This window comes from Bombyx mori, chromosome 21 (genome assembly GCF_030269925.1).
Source record: "Bombyx mori chromosome 21, ASM3026992v2".
Classification (NCBI taxonomy): Eukaryota; Metazoa; Arthropoda; class Insecta; order Lepidoptera; family Bombycidae; genus Bombyx; species Bombyx mori.
Window position 1 is genome coordinate 9291148 of NC_085127.1, and position 22307 is coordinate 9313454.

General features: G+C 35.8%; 1 protein-coding gene across 1 annotated transcript in view; it reads left to right on the forward strand.

The window, feature by feature from the left end:
• Positions 1–1632: 1632 nt before the first annotated feature.
• The window catches only part of LOC101741077 (probable phospholipid-transporting ATPase IM), a 42719-nt gene continuing 22044 nt past the window's right edge, over positions 1633–22307 (forward strand). Inside the window, exons 1-7 of the mRNA XM_012693360.4 lie at positions 1633–1954; positions 12045–12103; positions 12936–13148; positions 14130–14335; positions 15563–15693; positions 21548–21747; positions 22042–22260. Of these exons, the coding sequence (XP_012548814.1) occupies positions 1765–1954; positions 12045–12103; positions 12936–13148; positions 14130–14335; positions 15563–15693; positions 21548–21747; positions 22042–22260 (1218 nt within the window). The 5' untranslated portion in view covers positions 1633–1764. The remainder of the gene's footprint in view (positions 1955–12044; positions 12104–12935; positions 13149–14129; positions 14336–15562; positions 15694–21547; positions 21748–22041; positions 22261–22307) is intronic.

Consider the following 22307-nt stretch of genomic DNA (forward strand, 5'->3'; position numbering starts at 1 on the left):
ACCTATCAGTTGATTGATACACACGGTCATCACTACATAGTATAAAACAAAGTCGCTTTCTCGGTCCCTATATCTGTCCCTATGTATGCTTAAATCTTTAAAACTACGCAACGGATTTTGATGCGGTTTTTAATAGGTAGAGTGATTGAAGAGGAAGGTTTATATGTATAATAACATCCATTAAATAGTGGAGAAATCAATAATAAATTACAGTTTCCGAAGCGAAGCGAGGGCGGGTCGCTAGTCAAAAATTAACTAATGTCATATCGTTTACAATGAACATTTACCAGGAAAATCCAACAGTGTGAGATTAATTGCATAAATATGCACATCATACTACAAACAATGTCTGATTTTTTTATTGAGTAAATTTACATCATAAAATAGTTCACAAGGAAATTATGTGTCATGCTTCGTCTCGTTGTAATAAATCAAACGATAGACATGTCTTTTTTCCTCACTTTGATCGCAACAACATTAGTGTTTACACCTATTATATATGTTTCACTTGTTTTGAGTCTTCTTGAATCGCCAGCTGGCTGATTGTAATCTTTTAGTTTCCTAAATCATTCGCGTTTTTCTTCATCACTACATAGTATAAAACAAAGTCGCTTTCTCTGTCCCTATATCCCTATGTATGCTTAAATCTTTAAAACTACGCAACGGATGATGATGACGGATTGATGCGGTTTTTTTAAATAGATAGAGTGATTGAAGAGGAAGGTTTATATGTATAATAACATCCATTACATAGTGGAGAAATCAATAATAAATTACAGCTTCCGAAGCGAAGCGAGGGCGGGTTGCTAGTATATTATAGTTTAATCAACAAAAACGTAACAAAAGCTGGAGTAACGAGGGTGTAAAACAACCAACAAACATATTATTACAACTACTCTGTTCTGAGTATACGACTGTAGAGACAATTTAATCTAATAAATCTTACTATCACACTTTGAAACTTAAGTTACCATATTCCACTAACTGAAGTGTTATATTGAGCTGTTGCAAAGTCACGTTCCGGTTTGAGAGATGGGACAGCCGTTTAACAGTAACAGGTACAGGTATAATGCAGTTGCGGCTTTGTAAATCATTTCTAAGGGTTTGATTCACGTTATGTGCAGGCTATAGTATCCATTTACGAAGAGGTAGTCAGTACAGCTATAGTAGTAAGTAAATAAAGTTTTTTCATTTTAACATTAGTATTGTGAGCTAACATGAAAAATATAACTGTCTTTTTATTACGTTGACATAGAATCTTGAATTTTTATATAATTTTCGTTCACTGTATGCCTTAGTATGTGGAATAAGTTATGTAAACTAGATACATCTACTCATTCCTGAGAAAAACGACGACGACGAACCGACCAACAATAAAATTATACTATAAGGAATCCGTTTTTTTTCTGCGGGGATTGGAAATCTTAAAGTTGATCTGGAAACCAAACCTTGAAAAATAAGATTTAAAAAATTTATGAGAAACACAAATTTTAATATTTCTCCCATTTGGTAGGAGAATTTTAGTACAGGAAATACTGAAAAGAAGGGTAACACAATAGAGGCATAATCGGTGTGTAAGTGACATGCGCGCTACGGACGGATGGCGCTGTTTGTAGGCAGGGAGAGGAGTAAAGGAGTCTCGTAGGCACGCCGACTGAGAGCGCGCGTGCGGATCACGCGGCTCGTGGCGCGTCGCGTGGTACCGGAGCCGGCGGAGTGGCCGCACGTAGCGGCGCCCGGCATGGGGCGGCGGTAACGGCGCGGATGTGCGCGCGCTCCGAAGCTGTCGAACTCGAGGTGCTGGGCGCGGAGGGCAGCGAAGCTCGGGTGCCGCCGCGTCCGCTGCGCCTCTCTCTCCTCGAGTTGCTCGGCAAGCTGGTACGTCGCGATCAGCCCGCGCCGTCGCACCGCCGCGCCAAACACAATCATCGCTTTCGCACCTTCGTTTCATGCGGTCGGTATCTATTGATTCCTCGTATGTCATCACGTCATACCGATACGGCTTATTGAATTTTAGCTTCGCTCCATGCACATGCCTCCTTTGTAGTGAGCTATATTATTATGTAGGTTATGAGCTAATTCATAAACAAGTATCAATGTAAAATGTCGGTACATATATCGTCCTCTTCAATGAATGACTTAGACGTATTATGAAGTTTGTGGTGGCATGGTGGCACAATGAAGTGGAGGATATTATGGCCAAGGTCGGTGTCGGGTATTCGTTGCACGGTCAAACAGTGCGGGTTGGATCGACACAACGCTTCAGAACTTCGCGTATGACCCCGCGCTCTGTATCGATTGCCAGCCGGTTTCACTTCACTAAATTTAATTATAATGCATTTATGTTTTACTTTAACACCGACATTATATTTACACGTAATATCGTCACAAATGTAAGTGATAAATGTCAATAACAATGGAAGTCCACCTGTTGTTAATATTAAGCTATCAGAGGTTAACTTGGAATATACCGTTGATTACCGTATGATTGTACAGTATGATCACAACTGCATATTAACATCACGTTACAGGATTGCATAATAAAATAATTTAAAGATGGGTTATTATGATAGTCAAGCTAAAAAATCAGTCCCATGTCATAATATTATATTTTATGTTACATTATTTGCTAGGCAGTAGCTTGGCTCTGACGTCCTTGAGCGATGGTAACCTGTCACCATCAGGTGGGCCGTATGCTCGCCTGCCTGCGGGCAATAAAAGAATAATAATTGTAGAAACATTTACAAATAAATTTTATTAATTTCGAAATATGAACCGTATTTCACATATTTGTATTGTAAATTCCTCTAACCAAGCCTCAAAATGAAAAGATCTAGCATCTGCTAATTTAAAATTGGTATCAATGGTATTCATTGTGCGAGACGTTATGTACCCACGCCCCATTTACAACAAAAGATAAAGTTCAATGTACGTATTAGTGACTCATCTCAAGAAAGGGGTTCTTGAATATTATCACATTTTGGAATCCTAGTCTAGAGTTTGTCTGATAGACATTCCACATTGACAATAGCAAGAGTAGACTGGACAAAATAGCAAAGGTTAATTAAAAAAACCATAAAGCAAAATTCATTGTTCTTGTTATCATTTTAAATATTATGTATTAAATGTATGGGTTTAAATATATTATCGTACTCTAAGAGTTTATCTGATTGAACTTCATACAGTATGTTTTTGCTATGAACGTCCAATAAGTGGCCCGAGAATCGTTTCAGTAAATGGGTCTATTTCAAACACATCAAAACGTGACAAGGAATCACTAGTTTCTTCTCTAAATAGTTCAAAGTAAAGTAGCTGTCTGCCTGTTTTTTTTTCCACTCTAAACCATTCAACCGATTTTGATACGAATTTCATTAATAGAAAGAGCGATAAAGGAGGTTTTCATATATAATTTGTAAATAGTTTGGACGAAATGGCTGAATTATTACGGTATAAATAAAAAAAAAACTGTTCTCGGACGCTCACATGCCTGACGGTAGCTAAATCTTAAATTAAGATATACAGTAAAATCTGTTTACTCATAGATCATCTTCTCTATTCGTTCGCCCTTCATCCGATTGAATTAAAACTTCGCTGTAGTCGTCGATTGAGTTGTTGTTGTCACGATTGCATACGCGTGTCGTTTTCACGAAGGACTGTATTTTAATACATTTCTTTGTAGTAATCAGAGCGAAACGCTATTTATAGCCTATTTAGCGTTAAACATTAGTTTCGCCACTGAATAATTATATTCAACTATGTTATATTTGTTTGTTTGTTAATTACATTTCAAGGTAGCCGAGAATTATTTTTCGCTTATTTAGAACACATATCGTATGGCGGATTTTATAGCTTGCAGTCTTCTTTGAAAATGAAATGTCCTGTTATTAGTCAACAGACGTCCACTGCTGGTTGGATACAGGTCTCATCTGATATTACCCGCAGGGTGTGGCTTTGTGTTGCCATAATGAAAATATAGGCCAATTTCGTTGTACAAATAAACGATTATAATTTCTTTCTACAGTCCAAACAACTTTAATAATATGGTAAATATTAAACAAGTCACAATTTTTATCGTTTAAATTCAACGTAATTTATTGTAATAATTGTTAATGAAACTTACTGGTGGTAGGACCTCTTGTTAGTCCGCGCGGATAGGTACCACCGCCCTGCTTATTTCTGCCGTGAAGCAGTAATGCGTTTCGGTTTGAAGGGGTGGGGCAGCCGTTGTAATGTACTGAGATCTTAGAACTTATATCTCAAGGTGGGTGGCGCATTTACGTTATAGATGGCCATGGGCTCCAGTAACCACTTAACACCAGGTGGGCTGTGAGCTCGTCCACCCATCTAAGCAATAAATAAATAAAATGTGATGTTACAAAGTCCGGGGCGTTGCCTGTAGTTAAGTCATAAAACAGATTCAAATACTTGAATTTGCAAGTCAAGGGCAAGCAAGACCTTTTGTTTGATGTTTTTGCACCGCGTTACCGAAATTATCCGGTAGCACAGTTAATGTCGCTAAACATTCGAGGCTTAACCGTGAACTTCCATTCAATGATTCTGATGATTACGAAAATAACTACATCATCCACACCTTGTTGAGTTTGTTTACATTTTTCATATTATTCTGGTACTTTTTAAAGGTCAATAACGTTTGCCCTAAATTGAGTACAATATTAACAAGTACAAATTTAACGGCCATCTCGTGTAGTGGTAAATGACATGGTCACTACACAAGGGGGTCGCGGGTTCGAGTCCAGCCAAGGGAAGATATTTGTATGATAAATATAAAATGTCTTTTCCAGGTTTATGGATGTATATTAAATATATGTATGTGTATAATAAAGATCTTACATTTATTTCCGCTATCTAGTACCTGTAACACAAGTTCTTTACGAACTTAGCACGGGACCAGTTAACGTGGCGTGATTGTTAGTAAATATTAATTTATATATTATTTGTTTATTATTTAATATTTAAGGTTGGTGTAAAACCAAAACATTTCAATACAAAAAAATTGTAATAGCACATACTTAATTAATTATGAGAAGCATATAAACTCAATTTAAGTATTTGAATGCAAATATGAAACACGAAGCGGAGTCATTGTACTTTCAATGATGAAGTAATGCGATTTGTCATCATATGAATAAATGTACAATATACAAATTAAATGCAAGACTAGGTACGAGTCAACGAAAATAATCACTGAACTAATAAATAATAAATAAATAAATACATCCATAACCCTGGAAAAGAAATTTATATTTATCATACAAATATCTTTCCTTGGCGGGATTCGAACCCGCGACCCCCTTGTGTAGTGACCATGTCACTTACCACTACACCAGACGGAATAGTCTTCAAAAACTCTTAAAAGAATTTTGTATTAAAATTATGTAGTAGAATAAAAGTAGATAAAAATTAGTTTCCTTAATATTTGTTATAGCATTTATGTAAAACGCAGTAGGTACCTACACGGATTGTGCTCTCAGAACCAACGAAAATCATTAAAATTAAATGTTTTCTAATGGATATGACCTTAATGTGATTCAAATGTTCTTCTCTGATAACTTTAAATAGGTACCCTGTATGATAGTGCCGTCTTTTTTTAATTATGAATTGAAATGAAATTGTTTAGTTGGAAACTCAAATAAGTTTCACTAATAATGCCGACATTAAAACCAGAAAATACCCGTAAAATGGTTTTCTGTAAGCAAACAAAGTAAGTATTATTTTAATCTAATAACATCAACACGAAATCTCGATTACTTATTGGTCGTGATTGAAAAACAGTTTTATGGTTTAGCTTTAACATATTCATTGTTGTAAATTGATTACTTCGTTATCTTTACAATTTTAATTTAAATACTGTTATCGTTTTCTTGACCACGGATATCGGGTGACGTTTAAAAATTCGTCAAAACTATTTTTTAACAATGCGTCAATCTTTTGTAATAATAGATTCTATAGGTAATTGCTTTATAAGGCTATATAAAAAAAAACTAGCACCAGTAGTATTTTCATTTACAATTAGGTAGTCAATTAACAATTAAAAAAAATGTATTTAATTTGATTTTTGTTTTGTTTTTTTTCTTAAATTTTTATTATTTACTAGTTTTACTAATTTATACCATATTCTAAGTATGTACACACGTAATTAGCCTTCAATCCCGCAAAGAACCAGGGGGAAACGGGGGTGACTGAAAATCAGCGCTGTTCGATTTATCAACCTCGAACAGCAATAGCTGAGCCACCTCCTTTTGCCTTTTTCTCTTTTTTTTCTTTTTCTTTTCTTTTATTTGTATTCCATTTTATTTTCTGTGATGAGAAAGGCAATAAATGATTTTTATTATTATTATTATTATTTATTGAATCAGCTGAATTTGATTAAATGTTGAATTAATCTTAACACGATTGTAGTAAAAATGTTACTATAACGCGATGAGACGTGACATTGTAACGGTACATAGTATACATGTCCCTGAAAATGTCATTAGTCGTAAACGGAGAGAAGATCGATCGTCGTCCCTATGGCGCCGTCGAGACGAACTCGCCCTATTTGCCTCCACCATAACTCAACAATTCGCAACTAAGTCTATTATATGTATTAAAAAAAATCGTGTCTTTAACTGAACACAGATAATATTTGAAACATAAATACTATATTATTATGTTATTCCCTTAAAAAAAAATTGAAACGATTCAGCCTATGGATGGCACTCAAACAATTTCAGCAATCGTGAATAAGTAACCTATTTTGTTGAAGTAAGTAATTTACGATAATATTGATTTCTTGTTGCTCTCAAATTGTAATTCTTTAATATTAAAATTTTTTTTTCAATACCTTTAAGCACGTAATGCTGTATTGGATTATTAATTTTGTAAATAATTAAATATATGTCTAATAAATTTAGTACTAAAAACACATTTCTGAACTAATACTAGTATAATATACTATACCTAGTCAGGTCATAAATTCTGTCACATGTTTAATGTAAAATAATTGAAACAAGTTTAGTCATTATGTAACCATTCATATACCAAAATGAACTTAACAAAACATAGATTCTTATGACACTAAAGTTTATTCAAAATGACCTCCGTGATTTTGAATACAGGCCTTTAATCTGCGCGGCCAGTCGTCTATCGCAGCACGAACGAGGTTCATGTCAATTTCGGCGGCTGCCTTAATCAAGGATGTCTTGAGTGACTCCAAATTGGGATGAGGCTTTGAGCACGCCTTTTCCTCCAAGTGTTGCCATATCTTGTAATCTAACGGATTCAAATCTGGACTGGAGGAGGGCCAGTCTTCATGTCGGATGAAGTCGATTTCACGCGCCGCCAGCCAGTCTTGTGTGCTCTTCGCTCTATGAGCTGGCGCCGAATCTTGTTGGAATACCCAGTGCCTGTTATTGAACATGGTATGAGAAACAGGTTCCACAAGGTTCGTCAGGACTGTATTTTGATACACAACTGCATTCGTTTTTACACCTTTCTCACAAAAATGTACCTCTGTTAAGCCCCAATAAGAAACTCCCAACCATACCATGAGCGAGGATGGAAAATGACCTCGTTGGACACGCGGAATACGGTTGCTCGCTTCTTCACTACTGTGTGCGTACACCTTATCATTTTGTTTGTTGTAGCTCTCTTCTACGGTAAAAAATTTTTCATCCGAAAAAAGAATTTCCCGATATTTTTTTCCCGCGTACCGCTTTCACAAACCGCGGCATCTCTTCAGTCTCAGGTCCATTAGACGAGCATTCAAACGATGTCCTGTTTTTCTTCGATATGCCCGAAGCCCTAAGTCTTCATTTAACACCCTTTTCACCGTGGTTCTGCTTAACCCCATCTGAAGGGCCAACAGTTTCTGCTTACGTTTGGGATTTCTTTGAATTCGCGCCTTCACAGCTTTTATCACTGCTGGAGTCCTAACAGACCGAGGGCGACCACTTCTTGACCTGTCATCTACACTAGTCTTCATTGTATCGTTTGATGGTACGATAAACGAATCTTTTGGTTATATTCAAAATTTTCAGTATGTTAAAAATTTGAATTGGCGCGTAACCGCAACGATGCAACGCAATAACTGCAACACGGTCTTCTTTAAGCGTCCACTCCATATTTAAAAATGAGTAAAATTCTAAAAGTATACATTTTTATTTTCATGAACAATTCGAAATTCGAATTCAATAAACTTTTTTGTGGCCAGCATTCTAAAAGAAAAGTTTTTACTGTGTGACAATACTTATGACCTGACTAGTTATATAATATACTAAATACTATATATTTTTTAAACATAAAAACTGTATGTATAAGCTGCTTCCCTTAAAAAAAATTGAAATTGGTATAAAAATTGTTATACAAATAACAATATCAGAAACGATTCAGCCTATGGATGGCACTCAAACAATTTCAGCAATCGTGAATAAGTAACCTATTTTGTTGAAGTAAGTAATTCACGATAAGATTGATTTCTTGTTGCTCTCAAAACCTAATTCTTTAGCATATTAATTTTTTTTTCAAGACCTTTTGGCACGTAACGCTGTATTGGATCATTAATTTAGTAAATATAATCTATACATATAAATAAAATTGGAGTGTCTGTTTGTAATATTCAAATAACCGCTTTTTACTACATGCATATGAATATATATACGGTACATAAACCAAAATAACATTTTTTACCATTTTTGTCTGTCTGTCTGTTTGTTCCTGCTAATCTCTGGAACGGCTGGACCGATTTTGACGAGACTTTCACTGATAGGTAGATGATGATATAAGGAGTAACTTAGGCTACTTTATTTAGACTAGCTTCGCCCCGCGGCGTCACCCGGTCACGTCAAGTTAACATCGCGGGACTCAGTTATCAATAATAAAATTTAATGATTCCGAAGCGAAGCGAGGGCGGGTCGCTAGTAATAAAATATATTTCTAATAAATTTAGTATTAAAAACACATTTCTCAACTAATACTAGTATATATACTAAATACTATATATTTCTTTGAATAATCGGATTATTATTATTTTAAACATTCTACTTGCAAAAACCTACATTATATTATTATAGCATTATATTATTATATTATTTTACTCTTCCGTTAGCAAATTATATTATTATTGGGATGGAATGATTGTGGAACGACCGTGGAATGATCGAATTAAATACTGTACAGAGAAAGGTCTATCTTTCAAATTATTCAATTAACGGTTCAAAGTAGATTCGGTGACCTTGATTTAAATTTTTCGAATTGTGTTAGTTCAATTTCGACTTTATTTAGTTTCCCTAAAAATTGATCAGTTACTTTAACTAGTGAATTATCATTGACACCAAAATGTGTCCATTTAAAAAACGGTGGTTTTGTAATCCTTAATTATCTGTACCATAGACACTACCAATTAATAATACATTGATGCGTAACTCAAAGTAAAGTCAATAATGTATTTTTCTTAGTAGGGAGTATCAAATAACATAAACTCTAAAGATTATTATTTACTGGTGGCAGGACCTCTTGTGAGTCCGCGCGGGTAGGTACCACCCTGCCTATTTCTGCCGTGAATCAGTAATGCGTTTCGGTTTGAAGGGTGGGGCAGCCGTTGTAACTATACTTGATACCTTAAAACTTATATCTCAAGGTGGGTGGCTCATTTACAGTGTAGATGTCTATGAGCTCCAGTAACCATTTAACACCAGGCTGTGAGCTCGTCCACCCATCTCAGCAATAAAAGAAATAATATCATTAAGTAGTTCATAAATGTTGCAAACTTTTGGAAAATGTATCGCGCTTCTCACCCGCCAAATAAAAATATGTAACTGAAGAAAGATAATTTTGATGCACATGCACATTTCGTAGTATTTTAAACAAGAACAAACAATATGGTGTTTTCTATATTTGGTTTTTATTTAACATAAATAACTGTGGTATTCATTACACTTAAATTTTTAAATGAAAGTAGCATTAACTTTAAGCACTTGAATAAATTGAATGAGATTTTGATGTAGCTTACAATTAACTCAGCATTATAAAGCAAGAAAATGGAACGTCACAATGGGTTCATAGAGAGTAGAATGGTATTTGAATGCATCTTGTTCTAGTCCCCGTTATTTGCGTCGAGGCACGTTTGCCTCGTATTATGTAAAGTGTTCAAAAGAGAGGGATCTTTTATATAAGTATACATACAATAAATACCAGAAGCCGTCGTGGCCTAAAGGATAAGACGTCCGGTGCATTCATGTTGAAGCGATGCACCAGTGTTTGAATCCCAGGCGGGTACCAAATTTTCTAATGAAATACGTACTCAACGAATGTTCACGATTGACTTCCACGGTGAAGGAATAACATCGTGTAATAAAAATCGAACCCGCAAAATTATAATTTGCGTAATTACTGGTGGTATGACCTCTTGTGAATCCGCGCGGGTAGGTACCACAACCCTGCCTATTTCTGCCGTGAAGCAGTAATGCGCTTCGGTTTGAAGGGCGGGGCAGTCGTTGTAACTATACTGAGACCTTAGAACTTATATCTCAAGGTGGGTGGCACATTTACGTCGTAGATGTCTATGGGCTCCAGTAACCACTTAACACCAGGTGGGCTGTGAGCTCGTCCACCCATCTAAGCAAGAAAAATAAGCAATAAAAAAACATATATTACGTTTAAAAAATTAAAAGTGTTCAGGAGTATTTTATTCATCACAAGTACCACTGAGCCATTATCAATAAAAAATGGCAACTTAAATAGGTGATCCATTGGCGAAAAAATATTATCGCGCTACAGAATATCCCATCCCAAAAGACTAAATTGCTAATGGATCACTTAAAATACTGAGGTATTAACTGCACTGACTACTCCATTTGGAAATAAGATAATATAGCTATAAAATTAATATTAGAGTCACTCTAAGAAAAGAAAAAAACTGGAAAATGTTTTCCCAACGCCGCTGCGTCAGTCACGAATCGACTGTACGCTACAGTTGTGGTAATGTTTAAACATTTAGAATGTTTCCTAATTTGGTATGTATTCTGTAATTGTTAACCGCCGCGCCTTCGTTAGCTGAGCAATCAATCACTTGCCTAAAACAATATGATTTTTAAAACCGCTTTCTGACTTATTTGGAACGTGACTATCTTGTCGAAATTAATTAAGAAATCCTAATAAATAAATCTAGGGTCTCTCACGCCCCGCGATGACTATTATTAAGTGTTTGAAATACACCATTTTGTTAACACCCTATTTATTTTCATTAAAATTTATAAAGACTGTGAAACTCGGCTACGTTCCGCTGTCACTATCACTAATCGTCTAAAAAACTACTCTTGATCTACTCTTGAAAGATATCTTGAACCTAAATGCGCGGTAGCTGTCGTACGTTGATTGTAATAAGTCAAAACCTTTTTTATATTGCCAAAAACTGTATTAACTTTCATCAAAATCGAATAAATAGTTTTTCTAATGCATTTATTCGATACACACATTCGATATACATACAGGATAAATACAATCATTAAGTTTCGCTAAGCGGCCTCTGGTGCCGTGGTAAGCAAGGTCATGGTGTAAAAAAAACCCAGTCTCGTTCTATCCCAAAGCAGTCAGCGTTCCAGATTAAGGAGTGGGACAGTTGGTAACCATTACAAGTGAGAGTTTCTCCTCATGTCACATGGTTAGATGGCGACATTCTTCGCTTCAGCATTTCATCAAATAAAAGCGAACTAAATCACCTTGGTTATTATTTTAAAGAATTTTTTGCGGTTCCGATATTATATCGGTTAAGTTATTGTTTTAGGCAGCAAATTATCTTCATCAAGACCTATGAATGCCTATTTACTATAATAGTGTATACAGGTATGTGCTACTGTGGTAGTAGCATAATATGTCTTTAACCCTGTCTCTGTCTATAACCTGAAGCCGCTATTCCGATTATACTCACACTTTTTAAATTGGGTGGCGGCATTCCCAGATGCTAGGATTGCGCATGCAGCAGATGGGTTCCCATGGCCGTGGACTATGAGTGAAAACATCCTTATATTGTATTTATTTTGTTACAGAAAATGAACGAAGAATCAAAGCGAATAACAGGGAATATAACGCGCAGTTTCGTTATGCCGTAAGTGGAAAAAATTATAATACCTTTGTTTTTGAAACAGATTTCCGTGAATGTTTTCTTGAAGTTTTCGATCGAATTTTAATTTTTGCTGTCATGACTGATCTTGTTTCATATTTTCATAATAATAGTTGGATAAGTCAAGTAGAGACATTCACAGAGAGTGTTCACGGCTTCCAGCGTTAGGCAGCGGTTTGGCTCTGCCTTTGACATTGCTGAAGTCCATGGGCGACGGTAACTATTCACCATCAAGCGGGCCATATGCTCGTCTGCCTGCTTACAAGGGCAATAAAAAAAAATAAAAAGATAAAAAATCAGCTCTCCGATGGTATTACTAAACGGGCTCATGCTTTATTAAGAATTATTACGACAATTAATTATTCTAACTAGCAGTCCCGCAGTAGTCGAAATTCGACTATAATTAATTGGAATTGTAAGTTTGTACACTATTATGATTGTATTTTCAACGCCAGGACTACACTATAGAAAAATATTTATAAAGACAAACAATATTTAATCTATTCTCAATTTGACCACAGACGTCAAGAACAAAAGTTTGACAATAAATAAATAGTAGGTATGCATGCGTGTGTGTGTCAAATACATGGTAGTGTGTGTAATGTTTTCTTTATTGATTTAATGTATCTTTTATGCATTATTTAAAAAAAATATTAGCATTGTGAACTTCTTCTCTATATTCTTTATAAGTGTGGAAAATTTCATACTCCTTCGTCCGCACAATTTTCGTAAAAAGGGATACAAAGTTTTTGCTTCACGTATTAATATATAGATAAAAGTTTTGTTAGAAGCGCTGAGACGTGAATGTTTGTTGCAGAATAACTACATCAAGACTTCGAAGTATTCGATTATAACGTTCCTGCCGCTGAACTTGTTAGAACAGTTTCAGCGGCTAGCGAACTTTTATTTCTTGTGCCTGTTGGTCCTTCAACTGATCCCGGCTATCTCCTCGCTGACGCCGATAACCACAGCGATACCTCTTATTGGTGTGCTAGCCCTCACTGCCGTCAAGGACGCTTACGACGATTTCGTAAGTATTTTCCTGTTATTTAATAGCTGACTTTGAAATAAACAAGCGGTATGCCCGGAAAACAATTATTTTCCTTATTCAATCCGGTCCACGTGTAAACCTAAATTCACTCCCGGAAGTTTGTCAGTACAAAGCTGTGTCTTCGGATTTAAATTTTGAAGTTTTTAAACCAACACCACTTTATCATTCTCTTCCGAATTGGAACCGGTTTACTATGACCAAATGCGATATGAAACGTATAATATCAAACGCGTTTTTTCCAATTGTTGTTACCTATACAATAAATAAGACAACAAATAAAATGACTCATTACTTTAGTAATGCTTATTCAGTTTAATAGCATACAAGCATTTAATTGTTGATTATAAACACGGAAAGAACTAAAGAAATAAGAATACATAATTTCAATCACGTTCTTTTTACAGACAGGATAGACTTAGGATAGAATTTGTCACAGCTGACCGAATCGGCATAATATCTCTTTTCATTTTTACAAACTTTCATTTGTTGATGTTAACAAGAAGAATGTTCGACCTGAGATATTACTAGCCGAAGATAGATATAATAATAGCCGAGGTCTTTATGGACATTAATAATTAACATACACAAAACTTATGAAGCCCTACTGCCCAATAAGTCTAATAATTACACGTATACTTTATGCCTATCATAAATTATAGGTTTTTTTTGTCTATTTCCATTTTATTCCTTTGAAGGCAACGAATAAAGACATAAAGCAATGCAACTATATCTATCTCTGTTTCTCGACGTTTATAATCAATGCCGTATATATTCTATATGCTATGTAATACAGACAATGATTTTTATGTCTTTATTTGTGTAAACGCATGAATGAGCTCTCGGCCTACGTTGTGTAATGGTCACTGAAGCCCATAGACATCACGACGTGAATGCCGACCCCTCCCTTGGGACACGAGGCCAAAGTCTCAACACTCAGTCTAAAGATTCTACTTTTCACAGCAACGTCATCAAAACGATTCGCAAGTGAATCACAGGCGAGCCAAGACCTTGCGTAATGGCAAGCTTGTGGAGGAGAAATGGGCGTCTGTTCAGGTGGGAGATGTCATCAGGTTGGAGAACGACCAGTTCGTCGCGGCCGACATCCTACTTCTCAGCAGCTCGGAACCTAACGGACTTTGTTACATAGAAACCGCCGAGCTTGATGGGTTAGTGGCACCATTATTACAAAAGAACACCGATCGGTGATTGTACATGGTAGATCAAAGTACATAACAGTTACTTCGTTTTCACCCCGATTTCTGTGTATTTCAATTATTTTTAGACCCTCAAAACTGAAGATGAAAATAAAATATAAAAACAAGAATATATTTGAATATGAAAATACCTTGAATACTTCTAAATACTCTCACTCTCTCTGTCTATAAATTTTTTAATACTTCTATTTAAATAAATAAATTTAGCATAGAGATTTATAAAATTACTAACAAAAACGTCTGCGATTATCCTATAATATACGTGTTGACCTTGTACCAATTAACATGATTAAGCTCGCAATCAAAGCTATTTTCAGCTCCTTGTGTATACGTTAAACTCTATCGAAACCAATACTTATACATATATAACACATTAGGCTTGTCTCGGGTTTCGTCCGCGCTAGACTTGAAACAGGTTCTCGCCGGACCCTATTGTTGTACTTGTGATTGTGAAAACACGTGGGTCATTTTTTTTAATATTTCCTGTTACGTCATCGTAGTCAAATAAGTCTTGTTTTACAGCAGTTTTTAAGTAAATTCATTCGATTTAAGATTGTAGATTTTGGTGTTTGAACAAACAAGTGTATAACTTTAGAAACGCATTAATTAGTAAGTCTTATCGAATAAACGCGAATCAACGGATTAGTGTTCTTAGGTATAAATATTATATATCTATTCGTCTATAATATGGCAGGACATCTAAACTTTGTATCGTAATGTTTTTGTAAACCTTTTTATTCTACAATGCAAAGACACATCTCTAATATATAGATATATTATAATTTATAAAAGTGAAAATGTAAATTTGTAAAACTAAGGTCAATCGAGTTATACAAACAAGAGTATATCGAGTTGTCCTTGCAATATTTAGCTAATTTGAATATAATATGTCAATACTATACGCATTTACCCGTTTTTATCCGTGTTCGTTACGTTATTTTAATTGATGAAAAGAAAAATACAAGTAATATGAAGAACCATTAGATTTATTTTTATTCACTTTATATTGGAGGCTATTGTAAATAACTTACACTAATAGATCCCCTTTGAACTCTTGCAACTGCTTAGCCGGTGACTCGCGAGAGCATTTACCAGTTTTAACAAATAAATATGTTTTAAAGAAGCTGTACCCTAATAAGCACGTTTATTTACCTTAACTGATATGCCTATATGTTCCAGGGAGACGAATTTGAAATGTCGTCAGTGCCTTTTGGAGACGGCCGCAATGGGCCAAGACGACGCACAACTGGGCGCGTTCGATGGTGAAATTGTTTGCGAAACGCCCAACAATCTACTTAATAAGTTTGAAGGTATGCGTTACATCAAGATATTATTTTATTTATCTCTAATTATCATCATTGAAGCTTACTTTATAATTTACTAGGTGATGACCGTTTTTTTTTTATAACGCCATCTTGTTGTGTCTATAAAGCGGTTAGTTGCCCTCAATTAAGAAAAATAGTATTATTATTCGCCAATAGATGTCGGGAAGAGTCATAAAGTTGATTATCGATAAAGTTGATTATTGAAAACACGAATAAAACAACATTTTCTGAAAATAAATCGTAGGTAGATCGATTTATCGGCCCCGAAATCCCCTGTATACTAAATTTTATGAAAATCGTTGGAGCCGTTTCCGAGATTCAGATTATATATAAGAATTGCTCGTTTAAAGGTATAAGATAACTAAACGTTTATAGATTTTATTCCATTCATAACGAGAGAGCATAATCGACACGAAACTAACCAAAAATTAATTTTGGTTCTTGAAATTTCTGATAATCAGGAATCGATTGGAAGTGTATGTAATATTTCATTTAGAATAACGGCGAATAACTATCTGCACGAATACAACCACGTAAAATGACCCATTCATATAAAAGATAATATGGCGAAATCTTTGGTGAAACATTGGTTGACAAATTGAAACTTTATGAGACATTCGTTCATCCAATTCGTCGAAAAATCTTGCGACAAAGTTCACTAGTCAACTGAACAATGACAAATATGTAAACACCTCGTTTGATTACAGACTAATAACTTTGACTCGTGCTAAAAAACTAACAGCGCGCGCAGAACTGATTGGTATATTAATATGTAATTTTTCTTTTTTTACTGCTTAGATGTGCGAACGAGCTCACAGCCCACCTGGTGTTAAGTGGTTACTGGAGCCCATAGACATCTACAACGTAAATGCGTCACCCACCTTGAGATAGTCGACACACACCTGAAGTCGTCGTGGCCTAACGGATAAGACGTCCGGTGCATTCGTGTTGAGCGATGCACCGGTGTTCGAATCCCGCAGGCGAGTACCAATATTTCTAATAGAATACGTACTCAACAAATGTTCACGATTGATTTCCACGGTGAAGGAATAACATCGTGTAATAAAAATCAAACCCGCAAAATTATAATTTGCGTAATTACTGGTGGTAGGACCTCTTGTGAGTCCGCACGGGTAGGTACCATCACCCTGCCTATTTCTGCCATGAAGCAGTAATGCGTTTCGGTTTGAAGGGTGGGGCAGCCGTTGTAACTATAATTGAAACCTCAGAACTTATATCTCAAGGTGCGTGGCGCATTTACGTTGTAGATGTCTATGGGCTCCAGTAACCACTTAACATCAGGTGGGCTGTGAGCTCGTCCACTCATCTAAGCAATAATAAAAAAAAAAAAAAGAGATATAAGTTCTAAGATCTCAGTATAGTTACAACGGCTGCCCTTCAGACCGAAACGCATTACTGCTTCACGGCAGAAATAGGCGGGGCGGTGGTACCTACCCGCACGAACTTTCAAAGAGGTCCTACCACCAGTACTCGAATGTTTACATACTCATTACCTATTCGTCCGTATTCGGCGAGATCTGAATGAGGCATTATAGTGGCTTTTTCGAATTAAAACTACGCCATGACAGTCCACGAGTATATTAAAGTTTAGTCTACAAGGCTTTGAGGTATTACTACGAGATTACGTGAACCGCTTCGAAGAAAAATGACGTAACGGAGTTTTTTTTTTTGCTCCATGAAGCTACGAATTTTAATGTGGTAACTATATTAGTGTACGGGTCTAATCATATTATTCTCGTCTAATTGTGTAATTCGCCTTCAATTAAACCTTTCACACATGTTCAGTTCCTGTTGTTTTACGAAACGTTGCGGCGATATATTGCGAAATCGTGTGTGAAATCGAACCGGACGTCGTTGTAATCTAACCAATAACAATTTTATTGATGCGCTGTTGTTATTATACCGGTCACTCACATTCGCACGAATACGCAAACCGGCAAGTGTAGGACGACATTTGCAAATGATTATGCAAAGTTTTCGCTGCATTCGTGGTTTTCCAAACTGTGTCGGTTTTTTAACAGACATCAAAGCGCGCGACCCGCGATCCTTCGCGTAGTCTCCCACACATTCGTGTGACCAGTTGCGCCCAGGATTGCGAAGGTAACGGACGTTTCGCTATTTTCATAGATCGTGACGTCTAATGTGTAGCGTATCTTCATCAAAAGAAATCCCATAAAAACAGCATGGCTGTTAATGATGTCTGGGAAAGAATTCAAAACTCTTTTCTCTTCAATGTTCTGTTGACTATTGACGAATTAAAAAGGAGGAGAAATTCGTGAGACATTCGTAAACAAGTGTAGGAGGAAGCGCAAACGGGTTCGCAAATTGAGTACCGAACCCATTTGCACAGCCGCTAAGTTTGCGAATGAATGTTTGACGGCCCTTCACATGCGCGCAAACATTCGTACATTGTACGAATATTTGCGCGCATGTGAGTGGCCGGCATTACAAGCGAATTGCATGTCTGTTTGCGTGTCAGACTGTTGATGTTTGCAGGGATGAAGTATAGGGCCGTTTTTTCATTGACATACGCGATACGTGTATTTTGTCGACGATTTTAGAAACCGATGGTCAGTGTAAAGCGTGGTAGGTGCTTCACACATTTTAGTGCTTCGATTTCTGTGACTTTTATCGCGACGTTATTATTATAGTATTTTTACCGTATCGGTCAATGAAACGAAACTGTCACGTAAATAGCGGTATATAAATTACGAGTAGATTAGATTTATGTCGCCAAAACAAGTCGAAATTGACTGCTGATTTTTGTTAGAGTAATAATATATCTTCTCTTGAATTTATAATTGAAATAATTCTCTTGAAATTATAATTTCAACATATAGAAAGTAGATCTCTTCAAACTACCTCTGTCAGACAACTAATCATGTGGACAAGGAATATAATCGAATATTTTAGTATCTAATAAAATGATTTCGAACTTACTTATTCATTCATTTCTACATTAAATTATTTAAATTTCCTCTTTAATTCGCTAAAAACGTACTTCTTCATTCATGTTTCATACAACAGAAAACAAAATACTGATTTAATGTTGACTATAAAAAGAGGGGAAAAAACATGCAACAGCCTATCTCATTTATTGTGTGATATATTAGTTCTCTGCAATTTGATGGTAAAACAGATAGTGCGGAGTCCGTAATTATAATAATAAGCGTGTTTATGCTTCGTATTTGATGTTCACAACACTACTAAAGTATAGGGGTATTTATTGGATGGTTATGATTAATGAGCAGGATATGACGTTTATTTAGAACGAGTTGTGTTTTTTTTTTTCCTAAACAAATAACATTTATTGATTTGTTTCAGTTGTTTTATTCATTCATTACACAGTTTTCCATATCGTCAACCAAACATAACGTATACAATAAATTAAATCTTTGAAATGAGTCGTCTATTATCAAAGGTGGCAATCTGTGCATTTGGACAAAAAAAAAATATTGATATGTCAATACAGATTGATTTGAATATAATCGTCTCCTTCAAAGAATACGGTTCAAAACCTGCATTAAATAAAGGTTAATAGTTAACCTGTTATTTATCTAAGATGTCGTTCCGAAGAGTTTTGTGACTGCCAATGGAATACAAAGTCAATAATTCGTTTTTCTGATTTACCAATCATTGTTCAAAAGTCAGATTGCCGGCTTTGATAATAGTCGACTCAAATATCGGAAATTAGAAATAATACTTTCATTAAAAATGTTTAAGTAAACGTGAATGTAACGATAAGCCAATGCGATACATTCTATTAAGTAGCCATACCGAATGAAATTATTTTTATGAATTACTATGTTACATTAATATGTAATACAATACAAAAGCTGTAAATTCACAATTACGCGTGAATGATAATGAAATTAATGATTCATTCAATCATTCAGTAGAACTTTAATTTTAAATTTAAACAGTATGACTGTTCACGAATAATCACTGTACGTTAAAGTCATGATAAACATATGAATAATTAGTAAAGTATCAACGAGCTCCTAATTCAATTAAATTATTTGTGAATCATAACATGTGATATTAAAAAGTTTTATAATAATATGAAGATCGTAGCATTCAAATTGATAATATGTAAACAGATTCATAAGTGACATTGTCTTTTTTGTTAAATATGCAAAATGTTTATCTTAAATTGACTCAGTCGTAATGTCATTAATAAATTATTTTAATGCCTTTTTACTGTTAGATACACATATATTCTAGACGAACTCATGGCTCACACGGTGTTAAACAGTGACCCGAAGCTGGAAATCCTATACCTCACAACGTAAATTCTTCCACTAATGAGAAAGGGTATCGAACAAATTAATTACTTTGGGGGGCTTCACCCTTCAAACTGAAACACAAATTGCCTCGTAGTAGAAATAGGCGGTTGATACACAACATTATTCTTTCACTATAGAAGTTTTTCGAGAACTTTACTGGTGGTAGGACCTCTTGTGAGTCCGGACGGGTAGGTACCACCGCCTCGCCTATTTCTGCCGTGTAGCAGTAATGCGTTTCGGTTTGAAGGGTGGGGCAGCCGTTGTAACCTCAGAATACAGAAAAAAATTCTGTATTCTGAGTTTGCAACTATATTGAGACCTTGGAACTTATATCTCAAGGTGGGTGGCGCATTTACGTTGTAGATGTCTATGGGCTCCAGTAACCACTTAACATCAGGTGGGCTGTGAGCTCGTCCACCCATCTAAGCAATAAATAAAAAAATTAAAAAAATAGCACATGCTAGGTACAGTTATTTCGAAAAAGCCAATACATAGCGAAGCTTCTCGTTCGATCATAAACAAATTCTAATAGATACCTTCGTCAAACTTTGTACTGGAAACTGTTTACATTAAAGAATGCTTTGAAGTTTTTAATTGTCCTCAGCTGCTTTGTTGCTGTCTATATTTATGGACATAAAACAAAAAGCGATAAAATAGTAATAGTGTTTGTCACAGGCTTTTTTTGCAAAACAACTAAAGCAAAAAACGGCATGAGACCATCTTAGTTTATTTATTTTTTTGTATATACGAAAATTGTAAGACATTAAAATAGTCTTCTTACACTTGTGACGGTGATTCATATTCCAAGAGCACGGCGGAGTGTACCGTTTTTTTCTTCTGAAAGTCATCATATGAGCGTTACATGACCATGCGTTTACTTGTGCTCATAGTTAGTAGCCTTTTAACAATATGCTTGTCAATGACATCATGGTTGCATTAAAACTTGTATATCATAAATAGCCTAATACTCGCAAAACATGTCAAACTTGGCCACCAGCGGTTTTTTGCCAACCTATTGCTGCTAACTTCGAGGGGCTATGCCAGATTCATCGAACCTCGCGTTAGACGTGAGGTCGAAGAATTCGCTGTGCTTGTATAACGGTTCTCGGAAGCCTTCAGACCGGTCGGTTTGAATCGACAACCAATCAGTCAACTGCGTTAAAGGGCGTGATGGTGGTACGGTGATGTGCCGGGCCTGTACACAATATGTCTTTCATCACTAAAATAATCTAAATTTTTAGGACTAAGTAATAAAATTATCAAATTGATATTTATCCTAGATACGTGCGAAAATTTTCAAGTTAATCGTAATTAGTGAAGTGGTTGAAAATTACGTTGAAAGATTCCGTTACTCATACAGACAGACAGATACAGGTAAAGCAAAATTAAAACGTATGAACAAATAGTACCGTTTTGAGGGTTTTAATCCCGGCGTATCACTTAATTCAAATACCCTACACGTATCACCGCTTAGAAACTAATAATGTCTAATATTGATATGTGATTGATATCTTAGTATTGATTTGTTAAAGGTACGTTAAGTTGGCGTAACCAACACTTTTCACTCGACAACGATAAGATTCTGTTGCGCGGATGCGTGCTCCGCAACACGTCGTGGTGCTACGGCGTCGTTGTCTTTGCCGGGAAGGACACTAAACTAATGCAGAACTCCGGCAAGACGAAGTTCAAGCGCACCAGCATAGACAGACTACTTAATTTTCTTATCATAGGGGTAAGTTTCCATTACGGGATATTACTCGATTAAATCTTGCAATCTTGATTCGATTTTCAATAATTCGGTAACAATTAAAGCCTCCTTACTTAGGTTTGGTATTGTAATATAAATTTGTGAATCGATTTTGTAGTATTATTGAGTTTTGTAATAGCCTTTTTAACATTATTAAAAGAGTTTTACAATTAAATTTCGTTCTTATTATATCCATATCACAAATTCACTTTGGGGATATGGTGTTTTAAAAATAAAATTATCTACAGTCTGGTTTGAAGTTAAAGAGTTTGTCCTCAGATAGTATTCTTTCTGCTGTCTATGTGCGTGTTCTGCACGGTGGCGTGCGGGGTGTGGGAGTGGCTGGTGGGGCGCTACTTCCAGGTGTACCTGCCTTGGGACACGCTGGTGCCGGCCGACCCCACGTGGGGCGCTGTCATCATCGCCCTGCTCGTGTTCTTCTCTTACGCCATCGTGATGAACACTGTCGTGCCTATATCGCTTTATGTTTCTGTTGAAGTGAGTATGGCGTTCTTCTATATTTTTGTTTAGATATACGCAAACAT